The 20288-nt window shown below is 51.3% G+C and overlaps 1 protein-coding gene across 1 annotated transcript; it reads right to left on the bottom strand.

Moving 5' to 3' along the window:
- Window positions 1–12116: 12116 nt before the first annotated feature.
- On the bottom strand, window positions 12117–14463 carry LOC147099736 (ferritin heavy chain B-like). The gene is made up of 4 exons (XM_085969356.1): window positions 14328–14463; window positions 13096–13242; window positions 12728–12853; window positions 12117–12350 (listed from the first exon to the last, which is right to left on the bottom strand). The coding sequence occupies exons 1-4, from the start codon at window positions 14427–14429 to the stop codon at window positions 12195–12197; spliced, it is 531 nt and encodes a 176-aa protein (XP_085825482.1). The 5' UTR covers window positions 14430–14463; the 3' UTR covers window positions 12117–12194.
- Between the last annotated feature and the right edge of the window lie 5825 nt (window positions 14464–20288).

Raw genomic sequence — 20288 nt, 5'->3', positions numbered from 1 at the left:
ATCCCGGTCAAAGTAGAAGGACTATGGAGAGATCAGAAAAGTAGTTGGGTATCCAATGGCAGATCTATCATGGGTATTGTACATAAAGCCAACCTGGATTTTGCTTTCTTTCAAAGGTTTAACGTCTCACTGAACTCGTTGTACATGAAAACTAGCACAGGCCTACTTACTTCACTAACCTGGTAGAGAGTGGACAATCTGACCCCTAGCAATAGGGGAACTGGCCAATGGAAATGGCAAAAGAACCAGAGGCTACATGAGGAAACTCAAGTGCATGCACTGCCTGAAAGGGTGGTGGGAGCAGATTAAATAGTAACTTGCAAATATTGGCCCAGATCTATTGCCAAGGGGCACTAGAAACAAACCCATTAAAGTAGAGTCTAGTCACAGTACACAATTCATGTAGTACATCAAAGAGGAGAAACTGGTCTGAATCTTACTGGCTACATTCATCCCATGGAACTAAAATTACCACAAGCAGCATTAATTTGGCACCTTCAACACTAATCAAGGCATTTCAGAGGAGAAGCACATACCAAGGAATAAAGGTTCATAAACCTTCAGAATTTGAAGTGCTTGGTCAAGGTCAAGAAGTAGGAAAGCAGAGTTAAGGGAGAGTTCCCGAGTAGGGTCAAAGTGGCTGACGGATTTACCACCAGTACGGCAAAGGGAGTTAGCGAAAAGACAGAAGGGCACAAACTGAGAGTTAAAACGAAGGTTAATATTAGGAACAGGAGTGGGCCACTCGAGCCTGCTCCACCATTCAATTTGATCATGGCTGACCTGTAGCTTTACTCCATCCCCCTTGAGGCACTTACCCAAGAAAAGCATCTGTCTTGAAAGCTCCAATTGTCCCAGCATCCACAGCTGGGGGGAAAAGCAGGTAAAGAAAAAAAAAAGTGTTCCAGATCTCCACCACCCTTGTGAAAAAGTGCCTCCTGACTTCCCTCCTAAAAGGGCTATTTCTAATTTTAAGATTACATCCCCTTATTGCAAAAGCAAAGTAGGGAAAGGCCATGGAGTGATTTAGAATTGAGGATAACAATTCTGATTTCCACACATTGAATGCAGAGTGTATTCCAAATATAAACTTCAACAACACACTCAAGAGCCCAGGAAAGAGAGTCATTAAGATACTCAGAATATGGTTCAGTTACTGCAAGGACCAGAGAGGCAGTTTGTTAATGGACACACAAAATGATAAATTGCATTATATTTTAGCTTTAAAAAATGAATTTACTGTGCATAGATTGAGGGATGGGCTAGACACAGCACAGAATTTAGTAAAGTCACATTACATAGTCTCCATTGTGAAGTGGTCAGAAATACAAGACTCACCATGGAGAGATAAACATAGGAGGAATAGAGCTCCATGTTGATCTGCTTGTTGACAGCATCCTCACAGTCCTTGTGGTAGTTCTGACACACTTGAGAAGCCATCCTAAATATTATTTTTTGCTAAATCTAAACTTTGTTGAAGTAAGAAGCTGGGATTTAACCAACCCCCCAAACTCCTACTATTTATACCGCTGGATAATCCAGGGCGTGGCCGCCGAGATGATGAGTGACATTCCTCAATACCCAATCAGAAGTGGCAGCCTCTCTCAGAGCACCAATCAAGTAAAGGGAGGAGGGGAGATGACGCCCAGAGCCAATCAGAACATTTAGCCGCAGATTTAATAACTTTTCGGTCCTTCGGGACGGGAAGTATGCGGTGTGCTTCCTGCAAGAATCCCACACCGTTCCGGGAGACGAGGCCACGTGGCTCCTGGAGTGGCAAGGAGGGGTCAGCATGAGTCACCTCTCCAGTGTTTCCAGTGGGGTGGCTATCTTGCTGGCCCCGCATTTTCAGCCGGAGATCTTGGGGGTCAAGGAGCTCGTGCCGGGCCGCTTGCTCCAGGTCACTGTTCGCCTGGGGGGCGTGCCGCTCCATCTAGTGAACGTGTACGCCCCTCAGACCGGTGCGCAGCAAGCGCGCTTCTTTGAAGAAGTGTCCACTCTTCCGGGCTCCATCGACGTGGGCGAGTGCGTCATCCTCGGGGGGGATTTTAACTGCACCCTCGAGCCAAAGGACCGCACGGGCGGCCTGCGAAGCCCGGCGGCGATGGAGAAGTTGAGGGACCTGGTCGGGTCCCTCGACTTGGTGGACGTCTGGCGAAATCTCCATCCCGACTCCAGCGCCTTCACTTGCGTGAGGTCTGGGAGAGGAGCATCCAGAATCGACCGCCTCTACATTTCCCGGGCATACGTCTCCTGCGTTCCGGCGGCTTCCATGCGGCCAGTGCCATGCACGGACCACCACCTGGTGTGGGCGGAGCTCGTTCCGCTGCGCGCGCGGGGGGGGTCCGCGTACTGGCACTTTAACAACCTGCTGCTGGAGGACGCACGGTTCCGGGATTCGTTTAGTCGGTTCTGGGCCGGCTGGAGAAGGAAGCAGGGGGGCTTCCCCTCCTTCAGGCTATGGTGGGACGTGGGCAAGGCTCACGTCCGTCTCTTCTGTCAGGAGTATGCGAGGGGGTCGACCAAGAGGCGGGAGGCCCGGGTCGGGCGGTTGGAGAAGGAGGTGCTCGACCTGGAGTCCCGTCTCGGTCAAGTCGTCGAGGACCCGGCCCTGCGGTTGGTGTACGAAGAGAAGAAGGGCGCGCTGAAGGACCTGCAGCTCGTCGGGTCCCGAGGCGCGTACGTGAGGTCGCGGATCCGGTTCCTGCGGGACCTGGACCGCGGCTCCCCCTTCTTCTACTCGCTGGAAAAAAGACGGGGGGTCCCTAAGCAGCTCTTGGAGCTGCTGGCCGACGACGGATCTCTGGTCTCGGATCCGGAGGGAATCCGCGCGGAGACCCGCGCCTATTACGGGGCTCTGTTCTCACCGGATCCGTCCAGCGAGGATGCGCGCAGAGTTTTGTGGGAGCACCTGCCGAAGGTCGGCCTGGAGGGCGCCGAAAAATTGGACGCTCCTCTGAGTCTGGAGGAGCTGACCGGCGCCCTCCGCCAGCTCTCTAGGGGGAAGTCCCCAGGGCTGGACGGGCTGACCGTGGAGTTCCACAGGGCGTTCTGGGACGTCTTGGGGGGCGACTATGCGCGGGTCCTGGGGGAAAGTTTGGCGACCGGGGAGATGCCCCTCTCTTGGCGCAGGGCGATGATTGTCCTGCTGCCTAAGAAGGGCGATCTCTGCCTCCTTAAGAACTGGCGCCCGGTCTCCCTCCTCAGCACGGATTACAAAATTTTTGCCAGGGCCATGTCTGCTCGCCTTGGCACCGTGCTGGCCCACATGATCCACCCCGACCAGTCCTACACGGTCCCGGGCCGGTCTATCCATGATAACATCCATCTGGTCTGGGACCTGGTCCACCATTCCCAGAGGGCTGGTCTGTCGGTTGCCTTCCTTTCCCTGGATCAGGAGAAGGCGTTCGATAGGGTGGATCACGAGTATCTTTTCGGGACTCTGCGCGCATTCGGGTTCGGGACGCATTTTGTCGCCCGGATCTGACTTCTGTACGCTGCCGCGGAGTGTCTGATTAAAGTTAACGGGTCCTTGACGGCACCCCTTTGCTTCGGGAGGGGGGTGCGTCAGGGATGCCCCATGTCCGGCCAGTTATATGCCATTTGCGTAGAGCCTTTCCTGCGCTTCTTGCGGAAGAGGTTGGCGGGACTGGCTCTGCAAGGGCCGGGCGTGGAGGTGGTCCTCTCGGCTTACGCCGATGACGTGCTCCTCATGGTCACGGATCCCGTTGACTTGCGGAGGATGCGGGAATGCCAGCAGATTTACTCGGACGCATCCTCCGCCAGGATCAACTGGGGGAAATGTTCCGGACTCCTGGTGGGTCAGTGGCGGGTGGACTCCCTGCCGGAGGAGTTCAGTCCCTTCGCCTGGAGCACTACGCACCTCCTCTACTTGGGAGTCTACCTCAGCCCGGCCGAGGACGCCTGGCCGGCGAACTGGCACGAGTTGGAGGCCAAAGTCGCCACTCGCTTAGGACGCTGGACAGGATTGCTCCGAGTGTTGTCCTACAGGGGTCGGGCATTGGTCATAAACCAACTGGTGGCCGCCATGTTGTGGTACCGGTTGGTTACTCTGATCCCTCCCCCTGCGTTTGTCACCAAGATACAGAAGAAGCTCGTCGACTTCTTCTGGAACAACAGGATGCACTTGGTCTCTGCCGCGGTTCTGAGTCTCCCGCTTAGGGAGGGCGGTCAGGCGCTGGTGTGCCTTCGCACCCAGGCTGCGACTTTCCGTCTTCAGACGCTGCAGAGATACCTGTACGTTGAGATTCCTCCAAGATGGTGTGCGCTGGCGACGTATTTCTTCCGCCAGCTGCGCGGCCTCAATTATGACACGCAACTCCTGTTTGTGAATGTGGGTGGCACGCGTGCCAGCCTGCGAGAGCTGCCTGTCTTCTACCAGGAACTGCTATGGGTTTGGAATCAGGTCGCTTCCAGGCGCAGCTCTCCCCCGACAGGAATGGTGGCTGTCCTTCGGGAGCCACTGTTCAGGAATCCGCACCTCCAAGTCCGCAGGTTCGGGTGGCTGGCGGAGCGCAGAGCTGTGGCTGGCAAGGTGACTCGAGTCGGGGACCTGCTCGATGGCGGAGGAGCGGGCTGGATGGCGCCGGAGGAGTTGGCGAGGCGCATGTCTTGGGTCAACGTCCAGCTCGCGGCCGATGCCATCGAGTCGATAAAGGCGAAAGTGCGCCCCGGCACCACGAGGCGTATCGAGGTGGCTCAGGCGTGTGGGGCGATCCCGTCTGAGCTTTCCCCCGTTCAGACGGAATTCCTTGTCGGCGCCCAGCCCCGAACCCCCCCTCGGGAGCCGGCGCCTCACAACTTGAGCCGTCTCGAGGAAATACCCTCCGTGCCTTTTCATTCCGCACGGAGGGGTTTCCTGTACAGGCTGCTCCTGCACACCTTCCACTTTGCCATCTTCGCCTGCCATCCGGACACGTGCCGTTTTACCTTCCGACGGAGGTGGAGGTCCCCAATGGGGGGCTCTGTATGCGGGAGTCCTCCCTTGTTCTATTGGGGACTTGGCCTGGAGGGTGTTGCACAGGGCAGTCCCGTGCAATAGGTTCTTAAGTAGGTTTACGGACTCCCAGACCGCCTGTTTGTTCTGCGGTCTGGAGGAGTCCGTATTTCATATATATATCGATTGTGAGAGGTTGCAGCCCCTCTTCCATTATTTGAAGGGGCTGCTCCTCAAGTTTTGGTTGCACTTCAGCCCCACGCTCTTGATCTATGGTCACCCGGTGCGGAGGGGAGAGGTCGGTTTGGAGGACCTCCTCGTGGGTCTGCTCCTGGGCCTGGCAAAGAAAGCCATTAATTGGTCCAGGCAGCGGGCGGTCGAGGGGGTCGTCCGGCCGGATTGCCTCCCTCTCTTCCGTGGCCATGTTCGCGCCCAGGTGGCCCTGGAGATGGAGCACGCGGTGTCCGCCGGCGCGCTCGATCACTTTCGTGACCGGTGGGCGCCGTGGGGACTGGAGTGCATAATTGGGTTGGAAAACCAAATTTTAATTTGATTCTTAAGGTTTATTTGAAGTTTTAATGGTTTATTTACAGTTTTTATTTGTCTAAATTTATGTTTTCACAAAAAGAGGATCAAGTAAAGGGAGGAGGGGGAGATGACTCCCAGAGCCAATCAGAACTTTGAAAAATGAGTGTCATTGGCTGACAAGGCAATAAGGACCCCAAGGGAAGGGAACAGTAGCCTAGTGGTAAATTTACTGAACTAGTAATCCAGAGGCTTTGATTAATGGGACGTGAATTGAAATCCATCCACAGCAGCTGGGGCATTTAAATTTATAGAAAAAAAATAAGGATCCCAATCGCCCTGACTTTCCTCAAACACAGTTTGAATATTTGGAATCACAGGCTTATCTTTCGGCTAATCCATTGGGACGATTAAATCATCGATCAGAAACATTTAAACCATAAGTTACCCCCTTTTTAAAGGGGCACAAACAATAAGTTCCAAATTATGACAAAACTAAAATAAAAACCTTTTAAATTATAATTGAGTTCCCTGGATCCACTCTGCACTCCAGTCCCTCTGGTGCCCACCGGTTAGGGAAAGCCTCAAAGGGAACCGTCAGACACTGCGTGCTCCCTCTTCAGGGACACCCAGGCATTGGTTGTAGCCACGGAAGAGAGGCGGGCAGCCGGAGCGAACACCACCCCCCCCCATCGACTGCGCTCTGCCTGGACCAGTTGAGGGCCACCTTGCCCAGGTTAATTGAATCCTCCGTTGTTTGCGAGTCAGTGTCTTTTTAATAGTTCTGCGTGGTTCAGTGGGTTGGTCATTTTCAGGTATCTGTGGGTTTGAGGCAACATCCAACCAGATCAGTGAGTCTGCAAAGCGGGTCAGGCGAATGGAAAGTGCGTGTGAAATAGCAGAGGCACTGACCATCATTTTCCAATCTTCTCTGGCTTCAGGTGTGGTGCCAGAGGACTGGAGGACTGCTAACGTGGTACCGTTGTTTAATAAAGGGACCATGTACAGCAAGCACCTCAAAGCACTGGAGAGGTACCACCAACGCTGCCTCCGCAAGATCCTGCAAATCCATTGGCAGGATAGACACTCCAACGTCAGTGATCGCGCTCAGGCCAACATCACCGGCATCGAAGCTTTGACAACGCTCGATCAGCTCCGATGGACGGGTCACATTGTCCGCATGCCCGATACGAGACTCCCAAAACAAGCGCTCTACTCGGAGCTCCGGCACGGCAAGAGAGCCCCAGGTGGGCAGAGGAAATGCATCAAGGACACCCTCAAAGCCTCCTTGAAAAAGTGTAACATCCCCACCGACACCTGGGAATCCCTGGCCCAAGACCGCACAAAGTGGAGTAGAAGAATCCGGGAAGGCGCCGAACACATCGAGTCTCTTCGCCGGGAGCAAGCGGAAGCTAAGCGCAGGCAGCGCAAGGAGCGCACGTCAACCCAAGCACCCCACCCACCCGCCCCTTCGACCACCGTCTGCCTCACCTGTGACAGAGACTGCAGGTCCTGCATTGGACTCATCAGTCACCTGAGAACTCGTTTTAAATGTGGAAGCAAGTCATCCTCGGTTCGGAGGGACTGCCGAAGGAGAAGAAGTTTAAAAATGGAGCACGGTGGCATAGTGGTTAGCACTGTTGCCTCACAGCGCCAGGGACCTGGGTTCGAATCCGGCCTCGGGTGACTGTCTGTGTGGAGTTTGCACATTCTCCCCGTGTTTGCGTGGGTTTTCTCCGGGCGCTCCGGTTTCCTCCCACAGTCCAAAGATGTGCGGGTTAGGTTGATTGGCTATGATAAATTGACCCTTAGTGTTAGGGGGGATTAAATACGTGGGGTTACGGGGATAGGGTGGGATATGTGTTGGTGTAGGGGTTACGGGGATCGGGTGGGATATGTGTCGGTGCAGGCTCGATGGGCCGAAATGGCCTCTATCTGCACTGTGGGGTTTCTGTGATTCTGTGATTCTGAATGGGATAGACCGAATAATTACAGGCCAGTCAGCCTAACCTCAGTGTTGGGAATATTATTGGAAACATTTCCGAGCGACAGGATAAATCTTCATTTAGAAAGACACGGATTAATCAGGGACAGTCAGCATGGATATGTTAAGGGTAGGTCCTGTCTGACTAACTTGATTGAATTTTTTGAGGAGGGTCGATGAGGGTAGTGCGTTTGATGTAATCTATATGGATTTTAGCAAGGCTTTTGATAAGGTCCTGCAAGGCAGACTGGTCACAATAGTAAAAGCCCATGATATCCAAGGCAAAGTGGCAAGTTGGATCCAGAATTGGCTCAGAGGCAGGAAACAAAGGGTAATGGTCGAAGGGTGTTTCTGTGACTGGAAGGCTGTTTTCAGTGGGGTTCCGCAGGGCTCAGTACTGGGTCCTTTGCTTTTTGTGGTATATATCAATGATTTAGACTTGAATGTAAGAAGTATGATTAAGAAGGTTGCAGATGATACAAAAATTGGCTGTGTGGTTGATAATGAAGAAAGCTGAAGACTGCAGGAAGATATCAATGGACTGGTCAGGTGGGCAGAACAGTGGCAAAAGGAATTCAATCTGGAGAAGTGTGAGGTCATGCATTTGTGGAGGGCTAACAAGGCAAGGGTTAAATGGTAGGACACTGAGAAGTGCAGAAGATCAGAGGGACCTTGGAGTGCATGTCCACAGATCCCTGAAGGTAGCTGGACAGGTAGATAAGTTGGTTAAGAAGGCACACGGGATACTTGCTTTATTAGCCGAGGCATAGAATATAAGAGCAGGGAGGTTATGCTTGAAATGTATAAAACACTGGTTAGGCCGCAGCTAGAGTACTGCGTGCAGTCCTGGTCACCACATTACAGGAAGGATGTGATTGCACTAGAGAGGGTACAGAGGAGATTTACGAGGATGTTGCCTGGGCTGAAGAATTTTAGCTATGAGGAAAGATTGGATAGGCTGGGTTGTCCTATTTATCCCTCAAATAAAAACAGAAAATGCCGGAGACACTCGGCAGGTCAGGCAGCGTCTGTGAAGAGAGAAACAGAGTCAACGTTTCAGGTCGATGACCTTTCGTCAGAACTGGAAAAAAGCCGGAAATGGAACAGATTCTTAAGCAAGTGAAGAGGCTGGGAAAGGGGGGAGGGGAGGAAAGAACAAAAGGGACGGTCTGTGATAGGATGGAAGGCAGGAGAGATTAAGAGACATTGAGAGATATTCAAGGCAAAGGGAGATGGTAATGGGACAGGTTAAGAAACAAAGGATGGCTCTAGATGAAGTGTAAATTGTGCTTTCTTTTAATATTAATCCCTCAACCAACATAACAAAAACAGATGATCCAGTCATTATCACATTGTTGTTTGTGGGAGCTTGCTGTGTGCAAATTGGCTGCTATGCTTCCTACATTACAACAGTGACTACACTTCAAAAAGTACTTCATTGGCTGTAAAGTGCTTTGAGACATCCGGTGGTCGTAAAAGGCGCTATAGAAATGCAAGTCTTTCTTTTCCCTAGTCTCATTCTTTTGTATTTTCCCACATTATTTGCCATTTTCCACCCACCTATCCCGATCCCTTTGTATTTGTAGGTCCGCCTCACCCCCATTATTAGATTTATGCCAGCTTTAAATGATGGTTAACTGTGTATGTGTGTTTTTGTAATGTTTTAAATATTACCTTTTGCACGAGTACATTCCATGTATTTGACATGTACTGGGGTAAGTCTGGTCTAGCCGCCGGGGAAAGGATGTTTGAGTTAAGCTGACGGGATTGGGGGGATTGCAGGAAGAGAGAGGCAATCACTGGGTGTACTCTTTTTGAGCAACCCATAAACAAACAGACTAACTAAACTCAAAACATTAAGTGAAACTTAACAAATTAAGTTGAAATTTGGTTGCTGGGTGATGAATCACTCCAGTCCCCACGGGGCCCACCGGTCGCGGGAGGCCTCGAGCGTGCCGGGTTCACCGCGTGCTCCATCTCCAAGGACACCCGGGCACGAACGTGGCCACGGAAGAGCGGCAGTCAGTCGGCCGAACGACCCTCTGCTGCCTGGACCCAGTTGCTGGCAATCACTGTGTGTAGTGTTGGTTGTGTAGACTTTGTCCCACTGATGTGAAGAGACTATCTGTTATAGACTTGTTTTAGTGATTAATCTCTCTTGATGTTTGACTGTCGAGAAGGAAAGTACAAATGGAAAGAGGCGAGGAGACTGGTGAATCTTCTCTGGTGGAACAGGAAGTCCAGTAAATCATTCTGAGATGAGAGTTACTGAGGTTTCCCTCAAGCTGGTCAGGGAAGGATGGTGCTGGGGTTCCATGGATACCTTGTGTTCCTGTTTGGACCACAACACTGTGGGATCAACAGGAAGGAACAGGCTAAGAAAGCACATCAAAGGTCTAACACTATTGAATGAAAGATGAAGTAAGGAAAAGTGGGACTAGTGGACTGACACACGTGTTCATGTGATACAGGTATGTTGAGAATAACCTCAGATTTTCACCCAAGGTCAAAACTCAGATAAAGCTCTAACACTGTGACCACGTCTCTAATTGTTTATCCTATAGTTACCTTGCTCTATTCTCCAACTCTCCATTAGGCTTAGAAGTGGCAGCTTTAGCCGTAGGAACATAGTGCAGTGTGGTTCTAAGCCAATGGGACTCCATGAAGAGAGTATTGTTCTTCACCCCCTCCCCACCAACAGAAATGATCTTCAAGAAAAGAATCCCATAAAAGCCAGTTGGAACTCCCAGATTTGAATTAGGACAATTCTACTAGACTAGATTGGGTGTTTAACCAAATTGTCTGCAACTTAAAACATCAAATGAAACTTAAAATTTGGTTGCTGGGGTCGATGATGCATTCGAGTCGCTGCGGTGCCTACCCGTCACAGAAGGGCTCGAGTATGCTGGCTGACACCGCGTGCACCATCTCCAGGGAGAACCAAGCACAAACATGGCCACGGAAGAGAGACAGGCAATCGGGCCGAACAACACTCAACCGCCCGCTGCTTGGACCAGTTAATGGCCTTTTTGGGAAGGCCCAGGAGCAGTCCTCCGAGAAAGTCCTCTCATCTGCCTGCTCCCTCCACACTGGGTGACCGAAGATCAGGAGCGTGGGACTGAAGTGCAACCCAAAATTGAGCAGCTCCTTTCACATAATGAAAGAAAGGAGGGCTGCCACCTCACATTCTGTGTAAACACAGCCCAGTGTACTCTTTTAGTTTGGACCAACAACAAATTTGACTGTAAATTAACAAAAGTTCAACTAAAACATAAATCAAATTAAAATTTGGTTTTCCGGGTTGACGAGGCACTCCAGTCCCCGCGGCGCCCACCGGTCGCGGAAATACTCAAGCGTGCCGGCGGACACCGCGTGCTCCATCTCCAGGGCCACCCGGGCGCGAACATGGCCGCGGAAGAGAGGCAGGTAATCCGGCTGAACGACCCCCCGGACCAATTGATGGCTTTTTTAGCCAGGCCCACAAGGGTGACCGTAGATCAGGAGCGTGGGACTGAAGTGCAACCAAAAATCAAGGAGCAGCCTCTTCAGGTAATGAAAGAGGGGCTGCAACCTCTCACATTCTATGTAAACGTGAAACACGGACTCCTCCAGGCCGCAAAAAATGCAGGCGGCCTGGGAGTCCGTGAACCTATTTAAAACCATATTGCACGGGACCGCTCCGTGCAACACCCTCCAGGCCAAGTCCCCGATGAAACAAGGGAGGACTCCCGCGTAGAGAGCCCTCCATTGGGGACCTCCGCCACCACCGGTCAGCAAGACGCCACGCCAAGGCGTGTCCGGATGGCAGACGCAGATGGCAAAGTGGTGTCTGCGCAGGAGCAGCCCCTACAGGAAACTCCTCCGCACGGAATGAAAAGGCACGGAGGGTCTTTCCTTGAGACGGCGCAAGTTGTGAGGAGCCGGTTTCCGAGGGGAGTTTCGTGGCCGGGCGCCGATTAGGAACTCCGTCTGAACGGGGGCCAAGCTCGGACAGGATCGCCCCACGTGCTCAAGCCGCCTCGATACACCTAGTGGAGCCAGGGCCCAGTGCCACATTCACTGACTCAATGGCTTGGACCACGAGCCGGACGTTGGCCCAGGACAGGCGCCGCGCCAGCTCCTCCGGCGCCATCCAGCCCGCTCCTCCGCCATCGAGCAGATCCCCGACTCTGGTCACCTTGCCAGGCACAGCCCTGCGCTCCGCCAGCCACCCGAACCCACGGTCGTGGAGGGGCGGATTCCTGAGCAATGGCTCCCGAGGAAAAGCCGCTGCTCCTGAGGGGGGGGGGGGGGGGGGGGGAAAAAAGAGAGCTCCGCCTGGAAGCGACGTAGTTCCAAACCCATAGCAGTTCCTGGTAGAAAACAGGCAGCTCCCGCAGGCTGGCACGCATGCCGCCCACTTTCACAAACAGAAGCTGCGTGGCGTAATTGAGGCCGTGCAGCTGGTGGAAGAAATACGTCGCCAACGCACACCATCTCAGAGGACACAGCCCAGCGTAGCTCTTGTCTGAAGACAACCAAATGTTATCAGAAAATAAGCAACCACTCAAATTTACAAGGAGACAAAATCTAGTCCAATGTTGGACAGTTTATTTACAGTTAGTGACAGTTGATATTACAGAGCCCAGGTCTCACAGCTCTTTCTACAAAGTCACACAACCCATCATTCCCTGAAGGACAGGGTCTCCCACACAATTATATAAACACGAGTACTGAACACAATAAGCTTCAGTCACTCTCCCCCAGGGTGTGCTTGTCAAACAAGTACTCTCCCATGCCATTCTCAGGGGCTCCCAGTCTCTTCAAGTTGGTGATGTGATCTCCAAGCTTCTTGATTATCTTAACTTGCTCATCCAAGTAGTGGGTCTCCAGGAAGTCACACAACTGAAAGAAACAAAGTGAAACTAGTTATGGCCAGTAGCAGATATCAAGGAACAGCCAAGCTCCCCCCACTTCCTCTAGAGTTGGGATTTTAATCCTCTTGGACTGGAGGATAGTCAAGTGGTGTAATTGAGATGATGTAAATTTGCTCAAATGATCTAGTAATTCCTGTACAATAGATGCTTAGATCCTGGAACCACTGCGACACACTTATTCTCAATGTCCACATAAGGCCAACTGTCCCATCCTCACCCCAACCCCCTTAAGAACCCAGGAGACACCCCAACACAAAGCGATTGGGCATGTAGATTGTTGAATCGGCTCAAGGACAGCAAGGTTCCACCACCTCCAACATACCCAAAAACCCACCAAGAACTTACATGAGGGTCAGTGCTCCCAGTGGAGAGTTTGTGCAGATCCAGCAGACTCTGGTTGACATTCTTCTCCATCTGCAGAGCTCTCTGCATCACCTCCAGACCATTGCTCCACTCATCCTGCTCTGGTTTCTGAAGGTGAAAGTCACAGTTCACTTACAATGAATTAAACAAAAAAGACACAAGACAGCACAAGGAAAACAGGGGTGAAAAGCAGCCAGAAATCCATGTTACCATGAACCAATGTGTCACAGGAATATAGAATGACAGCATTAAGCCACCAGAACCATGGATTCAAATTGGAACTAATTGCTTTAGAAAGTATTGGAAACAAGGGGAACCCAACAGAAGGCCACTCATTTATTGAATCCAACCTTGATGTCCTCCAAGATGATTCGGCCTCCACGCCGATTCTGGAATTTCATCAGTTTCTCAGCATCCTCGTGTTTCTCATGTGACTGCTCCTTGAGGAACTCTGCAAAGTGACGCAGGGCAACATCATCCCGGTCAAAGTAATAGGACTGTGGAGAGAATTTTAAACAGCTTCATCAGACCTAGATCTTCATATACAATGCAAGATTATATTTACCCCTAGTTAGCTAGTGAGTTCTTAATCTTGCAAAAATAGATAGAACCATAGAAGATAGGAGCAGTAGTAGGCCATTCGGCCCCTTGAGCCTGTTCCAACGTTTAGTGAGATCATGGCTGATCATCCAAACAAGTACCCTGTCCCTGGCTTCTCCCTTGATCCTGAAGATACCATTGGTTAACTAGCAAAATGCAATTCACTTCACTAATCTGAACATGTTGGCCAGCTTCTCCTCCCAAGAACCAGGATGAAACAGTCAACCAACAAATAAAAACTATAAACTACAGTTCAGGATTATATTTCATGACCAGTCAAACTAAACTCTACTGCTGGATAAGTAGTCCCTCCTCTATTTCCAGTCAGTCAGATGAGATGTTAAACAGAGGCCCTGTCTGTCCTCAGGTGGATGTGAAAGATCTCAAGGCACTACTTCAGAGAACAGGGGAGTTCTCTCCAGATTCCCAGGCCAATATTTATCCCTCAACCAAAACAGATGATCTGATGAGTCTCATTGTTTGTGCAAGCTTACTGTGCACAAATTGGCTGCTGCATTTCCCACATAACAGGTGACTTCATTGACTACCTCCCAAAGTGCCTTGTAGCCAAAGAGATCTAGGCACAGTGAACAAGGCTTCAACACCAGGATTCCCAGAACTTCACTTCCAGTTAGAGAAAGCTAGTGAGGACCTGCCATCATGTCACTCACTACAGTCACCCCACTGAAACTGAACTTTGTCCCATATCAACAAGCACCAACAGTCACTTGACCAGGTTTGTGCTCTTCTGTTACAAACTCAGGCAGCAGCTGAGCTAGTTCCATATATTAAACCTGCTCAACAGAGTGCAGCTGCTACAAGGAGCAGGCCATCAACACAACAAGCTCACCCTGAAGTACTCACTGCTCAAAGATTGCTTCCCCAGGTAAGGAAGTCAAGAGAAATATAATTTAAAGCCAGTTCATGGAACTTCAGAATGTCCAGATTTTAAGAATACAGCAACAAGGAATACAAGACTCACCATGGAAAGATAAACATAGGAGGAATAGAGCTCCATGTTAATTTGCTTGTTGACAGCATCCTCACAGTCCTTGTGGTAGTTCTGACGTACTTGGGAGGCCATCTTCACTATTTCCTGTTATACTATTACTGCTCACTAGCACCTAGAAAGTTCAAAAACTAACCCTTTTTAACTCAAGCTCTTGTATTTATACTACCGGGACAGCCTGCATTCAAACAAGGAATGACATCACCAATGATGATTGACAATCCCTGAGAGCCAATCAGGAATCTTTCCTGAATCCAGGCACCAATTAACAAAGGAGAGGGGGTGTGGGGGAGGAGGGGGTGAGACCCAGAGCCAATCAGAGCTATGGAAAACCGGTAGGTTTGGGAGATCAGTCTCGGTGATGTCATTGCTTTTGGGTTCCTTGACCTTCTTCAAATCGGAAAGTCTCTCGTTGTTCGATGCTCTCATTTGAATTAAATGACAATTTGCTGCTTTTCAAAAGCTCAAGGTGCTGAGAATCATCCTTCGCTATCGATGAATTTTCCTACAATCGTTCCTTCATCGTCGCTGGGTCAAAATCCTGGAACTCACTGCCTAACAGCATTGTGGGAGTACCTTCACCGCACGGAGTTCAAGAAGGCGGCTCACCCCCACCTTCTCCAGGGCGACTCGCGCCGGGCAATACATTCTGGCCGTTGACAGCGACGCCCACATCCCGTGAATTAATATTCTAAAAATGGAATCAATTGATTGGAAACATCTTTGTGTGTTATGGAACATACACCAGAGTATTATTCATTTCACATTTTCAGATTCTGTAGAACCGTGACCCATGAGGCTTGACTTTCCATTAAATATTTCTCCCCATCACACAATCCCTTCGAATGTAAAGACAGAAATTTCTCTTCCAGAAAAACAGGCATGTTCCCGATGGCGGGGAGTCCAGAACCAGGGGTCACAGTCTAAGGATAAGTGGGAAGCCATTTAGGACTGAGATGAGGAGGAATTTCTTCACCCAGAGAGTGGTGAAGCTGTGAAATTCTCTGCCACACAGGGCAGTTGAGGAAAATTCATTAAATATATTCAAGAAGGATTTGAATATATTTCTTGAGGCTAAAGGGATCAAGGGATATGGGGAGAAAGCAGGGACAGGGTACTGAATTTGGATGATCAGCCACGATCTCATTAAATGGCTGAACAGGCTCGAGTTGCCGAATGGCCGACTGATGCTCCAATCTTCTATGTTTCTCTGTGTATTTTCTAGCCCGTCACTCGGGGAGCTGCTACCAGGGCTGTGCTTCTTTGTAGTCAGACTGTAGGAAATGTATCGGCACGGAGCGGGGTGAACGTCGACCTCATAGATTTTGTGAGATGCAAACAGTTACCATTAGTGCCGTTCTGACCTCAGTGCGGGGAGTGCTTGCAGCCGAACCGCACCCGAGTTCAACGTGTTAAATTGGTATGGAACCTCGGTTAGACTACACTTGGAGTACGGTGCACGGTTCTGGTCTCCATATAATCATAGAATAGTGCAGCACAGAAGGAGGCCATTCGGCCCATCGAGTCTGTCCCGGCTCGTTCAAAGAGCAATCCAGTTAGTCCCACTACCCCGCTCTTTCCCCAGGAACCTGGAATTTTTTCTACTTCAAGTATTTATCCAATTCCCCTTTGAAGGCCACTATTGAATCTGTATCCACCGCCCCATCAGGCAGCGCATTCCCAATCCTAACCACTCCTTGTGTAACAAAGTTTTTCCTCCTGTCGCCTCTGGTTCTTTTGCTAATCATCTTAAATCTGTGTCCTCTGGTTATCGACCCTTCAGCCATTGGAAACAGTTTCTCTTTATTTACTCTATCGAAACCCTTCATGATTTTAAACACCTCTATCAAATCTCCTCTTAGCCTTCTCTGCTCTAAGGAGAATATTACAAAAAGGATATAGAGGCACTGGAGAAGGTGCACAGTTGATTTACAAGGATGATAGCAGAACTGAGAGGTTATATCGATCAGGAATGATTGAACAGGCTGGGGCGCTTTTCTCTAGAAATAAGAAGGCTGAAGGGTGACCTAATAGAGGTCTTTAAAATGATGAAGGTGTTTTGATAAGGTAGATGGAAAGAAAATGCTTTCACTTGTGGGGGAGTCCAGAACTGAGGGCCATAAATATAAGATAGTCACTAATAAATCTAACAGGGGATTCAGGAGCAACTTCTTCAGTGGTGAGAATGTGGAACTCGCTACCACAAGGAGTAGTTGAGGCGAAGAGCAGAGATGCATTTAAGGGGAAGTTTGGTAAGAAGGGAATAGAAGGATATGCTGATCGGATTAGATGAAGAAGGGCGGGAGGAGGCTCGTGTGGAGCATAAACACCGGCACGGAGCAGTCGGGCCGAATGGCCAGTTTCTGTGCTGTAAATCAATGTCATTCTTAAAACACGGGCGCCTGTAAAGTTTTTCACATCGAGTGAGCTGAAGACTTTGTTTTGTCTGAAACATGAAGCCGTCAAACCCGTCAGCACGCAAACCCATCCCGACTCGTAGAATTGCGGCTCATCGTCGTGTGAAATGTGGGGACTCAAATACCCCAGAAATGCCTCCGAGAGATGCAAAGACATCAACGTGGAATGGCTGAAGACGGCAATTTCATTGCACCCGCTGCAGTTCTCAGCTAAGTTCCTAAATTAGCTTGTAAACACTGGCGTGTTGCAGCTGCAGCATCATCAACGGATGAATCCATTCCTGGGGGTGGAGGACACAAATGGAGATGCAGTCGGATTTGGAAAGGATGATTGCTATTTGGTATGAACTGCACAATGGGCCTGAATACCAATCAATACATTTATGGAGGAGCTGCCGGTCGACGCGCCATCAATTACTCAAAAGACTGAGGTTAAGCGAGTAACAATCAGGCTTTTATTAACTAGAGAATGAAGGTCTTGCCTCGAGTGGTCGACCCGTCCAGAATACCAAGGGACTGAGAGGCAGTCACTTATATACCTGGAATAGTGGGAGGAGTCAGCCGAGGCATGTACAGACCTGTACCTAGTGGAGTACACACACACATGCAGGCAGGTATAACAGTGGTTTACCACATTCACCCCTTGTTTAAAAATGAGTCCGGCGGGGTGAAGTGTATTTAGAAGTTCATGTATTGGAGTCTCTCCGGAGGTCTTGTCTGCCGCTGTGATCGACGTGGCGACGGCAGGGGTGGTGGAGTTTCTGGCGTCGCATCCGTTGTAGGCTGGTGCACTGGAGTGTAGTCCTCGTGGGTGATGGGCCCAGGCGTGCCGGCTGCTGGGGTTGGATATCGGGTCGTGGGGGGGGGGGTGGTAATGGGTAGTGGGTTTCTGCGGCCCCCGAGGGTGCGAGGTCTCGTATGGAGACTGTGTCCTCCCGCCCGTCCGGGTACGCAATGTAAGCGTACTGGGGGTTGGCGTGGAGGAGGTCGACCCTCTCGACCAGGGGGTCCATTTTATGGGTCCTCACGTGTCTTCTCAGTAGTACCGGCCCTGGGGACGTCAGCCATGGTGGTAACGATGTCCCCGATGTGGACTTCCTTGGGAAGACAAACATTTTCTCGTGAGGGGTGGCATTGGTGACAGTGCAGAGCAGTGACCGAATCGAGTGGAGCGCATCGGGGAGCACCTCCTGCCAGCGGGAGGTCGGAAGGCCCCTAGACTTTAAGGCTAGTAGGGCGGCCTTCCAAACTGTCGCATTCTCTCTTTCCACCTGTCCGTTCCCCCGGGGGTTGTAACTGGTGGTCCTGCTTGTGGCTATACCCCTAGCGAGCAGGTACTGGCGGAGTTCGTCGCTCATAAACGATGAGCCCCGATCGCTATGGATATAGCTGGGGAAACCGAACAGGGTGAAGAGGTCGTTCAGACATTTAATGACCGTGGCACTGGTCATGTCCGGGCAGGGGATAGCGAACGGGAAACGAGAGTACTCGTCAATGATGTTGAGGAAGTACACATTGCGGTCGGGGGAGGGGAGAGGCCCTTTAAAATCGACGCTCAGGCGTTCGAAAGGGCGAGTGGCTTTTATCAGGTGGGCTCTGTCTGGTCTATAAAAGTGCGGTTTGCACTCAGTGCAGACTTGGCAGTTCCTGGTCATGGTCCTGACCTCCTCGATGGAGTAAGGCAGGTTGCGGGCCTTGATGAAGTGGAAGAACCTGGTGACCCCTGGGTGGCAGAGGTCATTGTGGAGGGCCCTCAGCCTATCGATCTGCGCGCTGGCGCAGGTGCCACGCGATAGAGCATCTGGGGGTTCATTGAGCTTCCCAGGCCGGTACAAGATCTCGTAATTGTAGGTGGAAAGTTCGATTCTCCACCTCAAGATCTTGTCATTTTTGATTTTGCCCCTCTGCTTGTTGTTGAACATAAAAGCAACTGAACGCTGGTCAGTGAGCAGGGTAAATCGTTTTCCGGCCAGGTAGTGCCTCCAATGGCGCACAGCCTCCACAATGGCCTGGGCCTCCTTCTCGACCGCGGAGTGTCTGGTCTCCGGGCCCTGGAGGGTTCATGAGAAGAAGGCCACAGGTCTCCCCGCCTGATTAAGGGTGGCGGCCAGAGCGAAGTCGGATGCATCGCTTTCCACCTGGAAGGGGATGGATTCGTCCACTGCGTGCATGGTGGCTTTGGCAATGTCCTCCTTGATACGGTGGAAGGCCAAGCGGGCCTCTGCCGTCAGGGGAAAAGAGGTGGACTTGATCAGCGGACGGGCTTTGTCTGCATAGTAGGGGACCCACTGGGCGTAGTAGGAAAAAAACCCTAGGCACCTCTTCAGAGCTTTTAGGCAGTGGGGCAGTGGGAGTTCCATAAGGGGACGCATCCGGTCCGGGTCGGGACCGATGACCCCGTGTTCCACAACACAGCCAAGGATGGCGAGGCGGTCTGTGCGGAATATGCACTTCTCCTTGTTATATGTCAGGTTCAGGAGTTGGGCGGTGCGGAGGAATTTCTCGAGGTTTGCGTCATGGTCCTGCAAGTCATGGCCGCAGATGGTCACATTGTCCAGGTAAGGGAAAGTGGCCTGGAGCGCGTTTTGATCGACCATCCGGTCCATCTCCCTTTGGAAGACGGAGACCCCGTTGGTAACGCCAAAGGGAACCCTAAGGAAGTGATAGAGGCGGCCGTTTGCCTCAAAGGCAGTATACTGGCGGTCTTCAGGGCAGATGGGGAGCTGGTGGTACGCTGATTTCAGGTCAATGGTCGAAAAGATGCGGTACTGCGCGATCTGGTTGACCATGTCAGTTATGCGGGGGAGTGGGTAGGCGTCCAGCAGGGTGTAGCGGTTAATTGTTTGGCTGTAGTCGATGACCAGGCATTGTTTCTCGCCGGTCTTAACGACCACAACCTGGGCTCGCCAGGGGCTGGTGCAGCCCTCAATAATCCCCTCCTTCAGGAGCCGCTCCACTTCGGTTTTAATGAAAACCCTGTCCCCGGCACTGTATCGCCTGCTCTTTGTGGCGATGGGCTTACAGTCGGGGGTGAGGTTAGCAAATAGTGGGGGGGGGGGGGGACTCTGAGTGTGGAGAGGTTGCATCTGGTGCGCGGCGGGCAATTTGGAAGCTGCTGGCTGCGGACTGTGAGTGGGGGGAGGGGGCCACCGTATGCCATCGTAACACTTTTGAGGTGGCACTGGAAATCCAACCCCTGTAGAACGGCAGCGCAAAGTTGGGGCAGGACCAGGAGTTTAAAATTATTGAACACAGTCCCGTCTACTATTAGTGTCACCACGCAGTAGCCGCCAATGTCCGCTGACTGGGACTCGGAGGCCATAGAAATCCACTGGTGCGCAGGCAGGACTGGGAGAGAGCAACGCCGCACCGTGTCGGGGTGGATGAAGCTCTCTGTTCTCCCGGAGTCAAAAAGGCAGTTTATTGCATGGCCGTTTACCTTAACGTCCATTTTGGACCGAGCTAGTTGGTGCGGTCTCGTTTGGTCCAGCGTAACAGAGGCCAGCGTAGGGGTCAG

Source organism: Somniosus microcephalus, chromosome 28 (assembly GCF_052327205.1).
Source record: "Somniosus microcephalus isolate GS21.2 chromosome 28, FLI_Smic_1.0, whole genome shotgun sequence".
NCBI classification, from domain to species: Eukaryota; Metazoa; Chordata; class Chondrichthyes; order Squaliformes; family Somniosidae; genus Somniosus; species Somniosus microcephalus.
Note: the sequence above shows the minus strand (reverse complement) of the source record. Positions and strands in the feature narration are given on the sequence as shown.